Here is a 12678-nt window from a genome sequence, read left to right as displayed (position 1 = left end):
CTCATTAACACATTGTATAAATTTGGCCCCGATCTTTGCGGAAGTCAATAATCTTATTGATTTAATTACAAAGCTCGTAAAGATCACAAATATTTCACTATTTAAGGTTGCAGTTATTAAACACTTTTACAGAAAAATATTACTGGTTGATCAGTAAAAAATTACTGTTGCACAATATTTTTATTATTAGTGATTAATAATTTATAGTATTTGCAAAAAATAGGGTTGTTAGTATTTCAGATTGATTTAGTAATATTTTACATTAATAATTAGTCTAGTACCATTGATTAATACTGGAATTTGTGACTCCACAACATTTCTCGTATCGTATCGTATAATATATCATTTTTTGTACATCTTCAGGATACATTGTAAGCTCGTTTGGGATGTTTCATTTATTTGTCGAAAATTATAAATGTATTCTGGAAGTAACATCTGTATATTTTACAAAAATAATTTAAAACTTTTGATAACGAGAAAATAAACAGAAAATTTTCTCATGAATAGAACGAAGTTATTTCATAACTTAGATTTAGATTTAATGGAGAATGATCCAATACAATAATATTATTTCTTCGTAAGAAATTTGTGGCGCACTGAGCAGTATGTGCACGAGCACATTAAAATAAAGTTTTTTTCCATACCTTGCAAAGGCAATACAAGAGATATAGAATTTTGTCAATATAACGCAAAGAAGTAAGTTCTATGGTGGTGTTAACATTACAAGTTTTTTTCTACGACGGAAAACAGAAATTCTTGCTCTGCTCTCTGCTCAAACCATTACAGAGTTTCCAAAAGCTTTTATGCTTACCACGTGACGTCATTCCTACCTTTTCCCATATCGACGCCAAATTCTAGTACGAAAATCATTTCTTAAGGGTAAGATAAAATGTAATTCATCAGTGAATAAAACGCTTGTCCATTGTAGTCCATTGTAAATAAGTTTGTGCATATTCTAGACGAGCACGACAGTGATTTAGTGTTGGAACATGTACACGATTTCTGGATCTTAAATTAGCTTCATGCAGTCGTCTGATCACTAATATAAAATACTTGCAGAATAACGTATAGTGAATCATTCGAAAGTTGAGCGCTTACAACGTTTTTTGAACATCGCTCTGCAATTGTTTTTCGTAAAAAATATGTGACTTTGAATTTGACCTTTTTTAATTAGATGATTTTAAACGATCTTTTAATTTTGTTGTAAAGTGTATATTATATTATTTATTAGCCCCGTTTGTTATTATTTTTAAATTATAAGTATCAAAAAGTTCTTTTCATTTGATTTCTTTTAAAAGGAAGTACTTCATCCTTAAAATTGATATATTTATATATCAATATATTTATATTTATTATATCGTTACGATATTAAAAAATATAATATAATTTCTTTATATGTGCAGGAGTTAATTTCACAACAATGATATTTTATCAGAATATATTTTGTATTTTCAATTTTATGTTAAATTGCAGGAAATTTGAAAATTACGCTTCGTGAAGTGTTCACGAATAATGTTCTTCCCAACATTTTTATTCTGCCTCGTCGGCATTCCTTTCATACAATGCAAGCAGGTAATTTTAATTAATATATTTATTTATAAACAGGTTGAATATTCTAAAATAAAAAAAATATATATATTCATAGAGATTTGGGGATAATCAACGATTATATATATATATATATATTACATAAAAAAATAAAAAAATAATACGTAATATAAATAATGTATTGTAACATATATATAAATTGCATGATTTCGTATAGTAGCGCTGTGCAAAATGTCAGCTCGCCATTTTCATGTTTGAATGGACGTATTTTCAGTTGCATGAATACATGACGAAGGACGAAGTAATGTCTGTCTTTCATACACCGCATCATCTTGGTAAGTAATGTTGGATTTTCTTTTAGAAATAATAGTTTCCTGTTATTTTATAGCCGAATAACATGGGTATGTCGACTTTCTATATGTATCAGTTTTGGTGCCTCTAATGGTTTTCTCTGATATCGTTTTAATTTTTATATTAAATTTAATATTACGATTTATAATATTAATTCATTGACTTTCAGTACCAGAATATGAGGTAGTGCCAGTACTGCATCGTTCAGCGAAGAAAGAAGATTCGGAAGGAGGATCCGAAATACAGCTAACAGCATTTCGGAAAGATCTCAAAATGTATTTATTTCCTACAGAAGGTATTCTCGCCAGTAAAAATACACCTGTATGGACCGTCAAGGCTGATCCGAAATCACCTGAAGGATTGAAATATAATCAAATACCTAACGTAAGTTCGACTCACAATTAAATGAGAAACAGCATGCAAAGAAAAAGTGAAAAATGAAATTTGACCGGGATCACCTCGATCTGGGTGTAATATTGGTTAGCAATGTTTGTAATGTATATAAGAAACCAGAGAAGACATGTATTTCATTGAAAACCGATTATATTTATTAAGGAAAAGATACAATAAAAGTTTTGCATGTGATATTTTGAAAAAAATAGTCAATTATTTATTAATTTGCATTCATTGCAATAATACTCATAGGGATACTCCAATCAGTACAATTTTTGTACGCCTAAAGTCGATACGATAATACGAGGTAATATAGAAAGTACTGAAGCACTCATAGAAATACATCACATTACGATACTTACACATAATATGAATATGAGGGTTGCTACTTATATTTCTGGCCTAATAATGAAAAAACAAATATTTATGATCGAAATTGGTTTTATTGTTTTTCAAAATATTCTCCATGATGATCAATACACTTTTGCATGCGTTTGAACCAATTTTCGAAGCACTTTTTCCACTCCGATTGAGGTAACTGCAAAACATGCGTTTTGAATGCATCAACCGCTTCTTCGGGTGTCGAAAATCGTTGACCACGTAATTTATTTTTGATGTGCGGGAACAAAAAAAGGGTGCCAAATCAGGGCTGTACGGCGGATGACCCATCAATTCGATGTTTTGGCCGGTCAAAAATATCTTTGTTTGACCCGATGTGTGAGAGCTCGCATTGTCATGATGAAGAATGATTCGCCTCTTCTTCTGCTTTTCTCGAATTTCTTCGATAACTTCTGGCAAACAAATGGTCGTGTACCATTCAGAATTGACTGTCCTACGGTGCTCTAACGCCACTGTCGCCATGTGACCGGTAATGCCGAAGAAACCATTTGCTTCGATGTGCTTCTTCCGCGAACAACTTTAGTTGGATTTGACTCGTCTTGGAAGACCCATACAGTCGATTGCTGTTTTATTTCGGGCTCATATGCATAGATCCATGATTCGTCACCTGTGTAGATGTTATACACAGCCTTTGATGCACCTTGAACGTATTTTTTCAACATTTCCTTGCACCAATCAACACGAGTCTTCTTTTGAGCGTTTGTCAGATTATGCGGGATCCAACGCGAACAAATTTTTTTTAAGGACAAATGTTCATGCAATATTTTATTGATGCTTGTCATACTAATGCCCAAAGATGTCTCAATCTCACGGTATGTCACATGACGATCTTGCTTTATCAGTTCATAGCATCGATATTTTCTGGCACCGATTTTGGACGACCTTCACGGAATTCGTCCTGGAGCGAACGTCGGCCACGATTGAATTCGTTATACCAGTTTTTTACAGTGCTGTAGGATGGCGTTTTCTCGCTGTATAAAGAATTAAGTTCATCGATGCACTCTTGTCTTGATAATCCACGTCGAAAGTTATGAAAAATAATCGCACGAAAATGTTCACGAGTTAATTACATTTTTTGCCCGACATGAATTTTTCAATTCACTGTAAACAACACAAACTGCGCTCAAATGACAATGTGTTCTTATGTTCTTATGTTCAACAATGTCAAGTTTCCAATGACAACGTCAGATGGCGCCTGGCAACACTTACTGCTACCAAGGCCAGAAATATAAATAGTTACCTACGTAATTATATTTTATTTCTGATTACAGGCTATGAAATCCTTAGGAGTAACGTTCCAAGACGTACACGGATCGAGTGCAGTTTTACTATCTCCTACTCCCAACGGTCGAATACATGTGGTAAGTAACAAATTGTTTGAAATGCTCAATCTGGCTCTCAGGTTAGTGTCGTTCGTGGATTATTTTTGACGCTTCGTGAACATTTTAGTTTTTTTTTACTTCTTCAGAGAGAGAAACAATTTTGCTAAATATTTTGCTAAATATTTATTCGATTTTCGGTACGGAATCATGCATAGGTCCAATGATACTTGTTAAATAATACATTTTATATTTAAGTGTCGGTTAACATATTATAAATATTAAGTTTGTGTTAATTTTTGCCGTAATATTTGTCTTGCTTTTCAACATATTCATTTTGTGTTAAATTAACACAAAAATTAATACGGACCGTTTATGATATGCGAAATATGTTGAATTTAATATAAAATTCTGTACTTCATATAGAAAGTTTTTCAATAATATAATTTTCAGTAATTTTTTCATATTTTTGTAATGTTTTCAGCACCGGACACACTAGCGCGTTCACACGGAAGCGAATTGCTAAACAATTAAATATTCCAAATATTTCTATGCAAATTCGCGTATATGTGTATTTCATATTCATCTTCACAAATTGAAAATAACGATTATTTCAGGATGGAGTGCTTAACAATTCTTACGTTATCAAGTCCTTGCCGCAACGACTCCTGAAAGAGGTCATGTATGGGGGTCGTAAACTCTTCGAGCCGCATCATATCAAAAACGTAACGAACGACGACGATTTCGCTTACACACATCATCACGTAGTGTATAAGATACCGCCGTTAAAAGGAAATCAATACAAAGACTTCAGTAAGTGATACGGATGCTACGGTATAAGTTAGATTGGGGAGTGACGCATTACTTATAATGCCATTACTGTTAGTAATGGTAATGGTAACGCAGTTAATTTAGTTATTTTTTTAGTAACAGTAACGAATTTAATCGTTATTTTTATCGTTACTTTGTACGCATATAATACATAATATATGGAATGTGCACAAGCCTTAGAGAAAGTCTTAAAAACTTGGTGAAAAAGTAATGATTCATTCTTAAATAATAAAGCATTTCTAATGCACAACAAATAATGATAATGCATTATTTTTTTCAGTGGATAATGGTAACGAGTCACTTTTTAACACTGAGAAAAAATTGGTAGAACTAATGAAATTTTGCTTATTTTTTCAAGTACAACGCCCAGTCCATTGATCAAATTATCTAATCGCTTTATTAAAATATTAATTGAGTCAATAATTGCGATTTAGTCTGTAACTACCAATAAAATAAAATATCAATGCAACATATTGTTAATGCGTAATTCGTCCAGTAGATACAATATTTTTTTGAATATGGGTGATTGTTGATGTTGCTGATCTATTTCTTCTTTTTCAGTGTGACTTTTCCAACTTTGATTAGAATTTTGGAATCAGAGTTGCTATAAATTTATCATTTATCATGAGATTTCGTCTATCATGGGATACGATAAAGTGACATTTTTATATTTCAGAAATATCAGATCCTGTGAGCGATGGAGCAGAGCACAATGCGCCGGACATTATTTATCCCGAAATGCTGATAATAATTGATTCTAAGGAATACAAGTAGGTAGAAAAATAGCTTAATAGCAATAATAAAATATAAAATAGCAATAATTTAATAGCGTACTAAGTACAATGTAATTATTTTGTTAGCGATATTAGTTGGCTATTTTGCGTGTATCATGATATTTCTTTGATTCCGTCGTTAATTTGAAAATTAATTTATGTTATGTTATCGTGCATAATTATTTCTTTGAAAATCTACGATATAAACGTTCTCTGATAATGATCTTCTTCAGTATTGTCAGAATGATGAATCATATAAGTTATAAGAATGTATTATTTTATTACAGAATACTTGGCGGGAACATCGAGCAAGCCGTAAAATATCTCGTCGCATTTTGGAACGGAGTCGACTTGAGATATCGTTTACTAAACACGCCCAGAATATTATTCAATATCGCAGGAATAGTTATAGCTTTGGTATGTTTCATTTTAATTCAATATATTTGCTCACCCACACTCGCGTGTACACTGACTTTCAAAATGGCTTGAACACTTCTTTCTTGATGCAGTTTGGAACGATGATGTAATGAAAGAACTTATTTTTCGGAAACAAGTTTTATCATTGGACTATTAGTCCCGAACTGCATCGGAAAAAAATCTGTAAACACACATACACATAGAAGTGCTTTCCATTTCTTCACTATATTTCATGCGCTAATTATGCGTAACGGATACCTTGTAGTTTATGCATATAATAATCATGGATAATTTAAAGTTAACCGAATCGCAAAAGTGCTCAGTAATATTATTATTCGTACGAGTAATAAAATTACTGAACAATACTAATTCATCACTGGCTAATTTATCATAGGCCTTAATATTTTTCTGTAAGGGTGGTATATTATGTCACTATGTAACGGCGAACTACTAAACAAATGATTCCTTACGTAATTACTAGAATACGTGTCATCTAATAGAAGAGATATTAAGAGGGGCCATAATACTATCTTCTTCTTTATTATAATAAAAAATTCGATATATTGTTTTCTAATTCAGGATGACGATGCACTTCCGTGTTTGGAGAATAGTCGCGTCGAAGATACAAAAGTCGATTCAGATCTCGCTTTACGCTGTACGGCGGATTATTTGTATCGTGAAGAAAGATTTCCGACTCATTTTTACGATATGGCGATCGTCATGACGCAGTAAGCATTTGTATTGCTTTTTGCTTGTTCTTTGCTGCTTAATACGTGCGTATATTTAATACATACTCGTATTATAATATACACAATTTTAATCTACATATAACTTCAGATTGGACATGTGCAATATGTTAACTAATGACTTCTGCGATCCATCTACTTTGGGTAAGTCTATTGAGATACCGTTGAGTGTAACTCCATATTTGGTATATTTCGATAAGTGCCCAGTAAGCAAATTTAGTAGCAAATTGTCGCCAAATTAGCATCGAATTCGCTCAAAATTTGATGGTATATCTGGTGCCATTTATGTTTGCAATAAGCTCGTTTTTTGTTAACAAAGCTTACTACATAACTTGACGGCAAATTGGTACCAACAACCGAGCAAGATATGTGCGGCGCAGTTAGACGCCAAATTGATGCCAAAGTCCGAACAAAATCTGCGCGGCGTAGTTTGACACTAAAAACCGAGCAAGACCTGTTATTTTAATTAAAAACGAACGATGCAAAGGACTTATCTTAATATTTTGATGACGCTAACGCTGAATTCAAACTCCCGCAATTCTGCAATACTCGAGAAATCTGGAAACACTAAGTCCGCTTAATCTCACTGTTTACTCTGTGAGAATTTGAGAGAAAATTATACCGGGATTGCGGTGTTTGGGCCGGGAATCAAACTTCTCACTCACCAAGCGCTACCACTTAAATAAGTTTGATGCCAGAAAGGCAACAAATCAGAATTTGTTCTATCTGATTATATTGTCAAACTGCTGCCAGAAATGACAGAATATGCAGACAGGCAATGTGAGCAGATTGGTGGTGGCAAAAACCGAGGAGATCGTGCAACGCACAATTTGGTGGCAGGGTTCGTGGTGTGGCTTCTGCTGCCAACCTGCTCGGATTACCTATCAGCAAATTCAGTCGCAAAAATACGAGTTAAATGTGGACACAGATGGCTACTCAGCATGATAAATTCTTCAAGTATTTCCAAAGTTTTCCTTTTCCCTGAATTGTACTTCTTTAGGAATTCGTAGAAGAATACTATAAGAATGGGAAGTCCGGGAAGTTATGTGAACCATGATTTCTAACTTCTTGGAGTATTTATATAGAATTACTTCATAACAACAGATGTATACTTAATAAATTCAAAAGAAACAGTGTTTATGAAAAAAAAAAAGGAATGCAAAATATTCAATATACACCAGCTCTGAAAATAACGTTACATCAAAATTTTAATTTAACACCCAATAATTTAAATATTACATATAACGTGTGTTATATATAACATTTATATTGTTGAGTAGAAAATTATAATTAAAATTATAATTATATCGATGTAACGTTACTGTATCAGTTGATGTTAGGTGGGAAACAGTTCTTTTTCAACTGAAATAATTAAAATATATTCAGTCTTCAATAAAAAAAAAAAGGAATCAAAAATTATATAAGAATCATCTAGAGTAAAAGCCATGGGAAAAACTTCAGAACATTAATAGGAAGAGACGACAGGAGGCTGCAGGAAAAAGTGAAACTGTATAGACGCCAGGATAGCGAAATTGCGCAACTCTCGAAGCTCGTTCTCCGAACAGAAAAAATTACACAGTACGCGGCCACACTTTTAGATTATAAAGTAGTAATTTGTATAATGAGCCTAGTTTAATCATATTATCATGATTCAATGAAACATCAATGGTGCCATTTCTTTTTTTACTACATCGAGATATCATTTATTTGTGGAAAAAAATCCAATTTTTATGATTGTTAATTAACACACAAAACACTAAAAGTAACACAAGTATCTGCTGAACGCAATCACAAGAAGTAATTGTAACAAAAAAGTCCTTCATGAGCGCGAGTATGATGTAGCAGACAGTGCATGGTTTGCGACACAAGAGATTCCCCGGCAGAACCGGAAAAATTTGTATACATTCGTGTCTCTTCTGGACGGTGTCTGGTAAGTCACCAGAGTTGTATCTGCTCACAGAACCTTTCGAAAAATATACTGTTCGGCGTAGATCAACTGTAGATCTCATATGTCTGTATATAATCAATATGCGCACTACAAGCATATACGAGTGAGAGGAAATATAGGCCTAACGTAAGAAGAAGAAGAAGAAATCCCTCACAAATTCTCAAAATATTCAACGTATTGAGTCGCGAAATATTTGTTATAATGAATTTGGCGTTAAACTGGCGCCGCGCAGATCTTACTCGGGTTTTGGTATCAATTTGGAATTTAACCGTCGTGCAGATCTTCTCCGGTTTTTTGACATCAATTTGCTCACACATTATGTTAATATTAGCTTAGGCAGATTTAGCTGACTGGGTACGTTTGTTGGAGGAATAAGAAATGCTATTTCTTATTAGATTAGAAATGAAATATATAATTTTGCAATGGTAAATTCATTATTCAGGTTATGCATACGTTGCTGGCGCGTGCGATAGAAACGTAACGAAGGAATCATCTGAGGCAGTGGGGATTGTTGAGGATAACGGTGGCTTTAGCGGTATTATCCCTACGGCTCACGAGATTGGTCATTTGTAAGTTTACACATTTCAAGAAAGACCAGAAATAATACTTATAGAACGTATTTGTCATTCGTGTCATAAACGAAATTTTGTCAGAGATAAGAACAGAGAAGAAATTCATTTAGAAAGTAATAAAACTACTGAAAACAGTAATTCATCACTGGACAATTTGAGCCGTTTATTTTGAAAGTGGCCTAAGTCCATTTATACTTAAATTGAGATATTTAAGGGTTTGTGTTTCAATGCAATTAAAAATATACGTACAGGATACTAATGAGTCATACTGCTTAAGTCTATCTAAAGGAGTTAAATTTATAGTTCCTATTAAAATAATGACAATTATTAAGTGAATAATATGCGTTTTCTTACCAAGAATGGAGTTAGGCCACTTTCAAAATTAACAACCAGATTCCTTATAAAATTTGAAGGAGCCCAAGTCCATTCAACATAATTTAAGATGCTTTAAATTGAAAAAAACAATACTCAATTTATTTTATATATCTTTACAACACTTCAAAAACATAATTTATGCGATTCAAAACATTTTTTAACTACATAAATTACAAAACAATTTACTGCTCATCTACATTTTGTGTGTGTGAAAGGGATTTGAAGAAATCATGATGTTCCGGTGGTATATATCGTAGTAGGTCCATTATGTCCTTGAATTTTGCTGTTGTAATTTGTCTGATATTTTTATACACTGGTGTCAATGCAATATTTTCGAACTATCTTGGTCTACCCCGACGTGGTAATAAATCCAAGACTTTAAAATTTTCATTCTCATTCATTGATGTCTTATAGAAAATTTTATACGGTTCATTTCTGACAAAACGCATCCAACATATTTTTAACCAGTTTATTAATTCTCCGTTAGAATTCTTTACCCTTTTAAAAATTGCGTCTTCTAATAATTTTGTTGATACAAAATCTTCTTGTTTCATTTCATTTACAATAACCTTCATTACCTTTATTATCGTTATTACCTTTATTACCGTTATATAACCTTTATTCCCGTTATTACCTTTCCGGCACTTTTTGATAATATAATAATCTTGGGGGACAAACAGTAAATTATTTTTTTTAATGACATTTCTACTACGCCAAAATCTCTATCATTTGGTAAAAACGAATGTCCTGATATTAAGAATTTGTGATCTATGATTTCCACATTATTTTCAACAGTTTGGACAATTTTTAGCCACATTAAAGCTACTTTAATTTCTATTTTGTCTTACACACATGTCACTGTAAGCTATAATGTGTCTTTCACTTCTTAAATTTTTAACATGTTTTAGGATGCATGAAGCTATTTCTTCAGCACCTCTCGATGCAATAGTTTCATCCCAAACGTACATATGATCATTATCGTTATGAAAATTGTGAATATCAATCTACCCGAAAATTTATATACAATCTATTAACATATAGTACTATAGAATACAAGCCAAAAATTAGACCTGCTGGCGCCATTTCTATTTCAGGCCGGAAATTTTTCACCCCACCCTCGTATTGTAATGTTACTTATTAAGTAATGATAATAGTAACGTCTTTCTCAATGGATAATGAGTAATAGTAACTAGTTACTTTTTAAAAGTAATTTTTCTATTATATGACAAATGAATGAATACAACACAACATAAGAATCGTCTAATAACGATAATGTATTCCTATCATAGGATAGGAGCTCGTCATGACGGCAACCCGAACGGCGCTGGAGAATGCGGAGCATATGACGGCTTCATCATGACTAACGGACTGATGTTGCACGAAAATGGGTTTGAATGGTCCTCGTGCAGTATAGATGCCTTCTATAGGTTTATCAAGTACGTATAGTACAATCTGCGGTGATTTGGTATGATTTAGTTCATATCGTATTTTGTACAATATTTCAAATAGAGATTTCCCGTTTCATGAGATACACGAGAAGTGGAATTTAACGTAAAAAGTGAAACTAACGGGCAAAGAGTCTACTCGGATGTGCAATACCAAGAAAAAAGGATATATTAAAATCTCTCTTCTAGAAAAGTATTATTGGCTAATTACACTGAAAGAAAAATGTATTCAATGAAAAAAAAATTATTTGTTTTGAATAAATTATGTGGTTGAATGATACCAATAGCCTCATTTATTTGAATTAAATAAAAATATTATTCAGAATGAAATATTCTTTGCTCAAAAGTAATGAATTATTTATTAGATATACATAAAATAAATTATATTTAATTAATATTATCAGTATTATTATATAATTAATTTATTTGATATACGTAAAATAAATTATAAAAAAATATTTACTTATTTAACTATTTTGTTTATTACTTTTAAATATTACATGACTAAAATTGAGGAACTATTTACGAAATTTGAATAAAAAATTATTCAATTTAGACAATTTATAAATTAAATCATAAGAAACGCTTGTTACATTAATCACATATTAACTTATATTGAATTAATCGCTTTATGAAACGAGTGTTTCACTCACTCATATATTTCGAGTGAATTAAATATTTACTTAGAATTCAACATTTAATTGAGTCAAAATGAGACAGCAATATTTTCTTTCAAATTAATGTTTGTTTAATTATATATAAAAATAAGATTCTTTTCAATAAATGTTTCATAACATTATTATATATTTTTTAAAATTTAATATATTAGTTATTCAAGACCATTAAAATCAGCTTAAAATATATTTAATTGATTGATTTCTTCTTATATATTAAATTTCAAATCGAATAAAATGTACAAACAAATATTTTCTACATTTCACCTTGTGTATATCAAATTTAATCATTAATTCATTACGTTTTAGCAGACAGAATTTCATTCTGAACAACACTTTAATTTTATTCCAGATAATTGGCCATTGGTACCATTTAACCAAATAATGTAGTCAAAACAAGCTATTTTTTATTGTATGTACATTAGACTACTGCCTCTTTGCGTCAAAAGAAAACCGTTACAGCTGATCGCTACCAACAACAATTATGCCGATTGAGTGACGAGTTGATGTAAAAAAGACCATCCAACAATCAATACAAAGTCATTCTTTTGCATGATAACGCCGGACCGCATGTTGCGAAAAGCGTGAAGCAGATAGTTTTCTAGCTTAAAGCCCAAAAGCACGCTTACGAAGCTAATCTTAGGAATTATAACATCTGATAGCGTTGGAAATACTTTTCGTTAAAAATTACTTTACAACTTAGTGTTTAGAGTAAAAAGCTAAAGGCCTATTACACCTATTTTATAGATCCAGACAGTTGTAAACTTAGTTTAATTCTTATTTGTTTGTTACTTGTTTGCTTACTTTTCATTTTTATTATATTTTGAATGTATATTATTGTATATTATCAGAATCTCAACACTTTTTGTTCAATATGAGATTTTTTT

The 12678-nt window shown here is 31.8% G+C and overlaps 1 protein-coding gene across 1 annotated transcript; it reads left to right on the top strand.

Annotated features, from left to right (window-relative positions):
• Window positions 1-3973: 3973 nt before the first annotated feature.
• LOC106746874 (venom metalloproteinase 3-like) lies at window positions 3974-11191 on the top strand. The gene is made up of 8 exons (XM_014623994.1): window positions 3974-4052; window positions 4628-4823; window positions 5518-5611; window positions 5902-6031; window positions 6611-6759; window positions 6869-6921; window positions 9168-9294; window positions 10962-11191. The coding sequence occupies exons 2-8, from the start codon at window positions 4691-4693 to the stop codon at window positions 11116-11118; spliced, it is 843 nt and encodes a 280-aa protein (XP_014479480.1). The 5' UTR covers window positions 3974-4052; window positions 4628-4690; the 3' UTR covers window positions 11119-11191.
• Window positions 11192-12678: the final 1487 nt, after the last annotated feature.

This window comes from Dinoponera quadriceps, unplaced genomic scaffold (genome assembly GCF_001313825.1).
Source record: "Dinoponera quadriceps isolate SergipeBrazil2010 unplaced genomic scaffold, ASM131382v1 scaffold1852, whole genome shotgun sequence".
Taxonomy (NCBI): Eukaryota; Metazoa; Arthropoda; class Insecta; order Hymenoptera; family Formicidae; genus Dinoponera; species Dinoponera quadriceps.
Note: the sequence above shows the minus strand (reverse complement) of the source record. Positions and strands in the feature narration are given on the sequence as shown.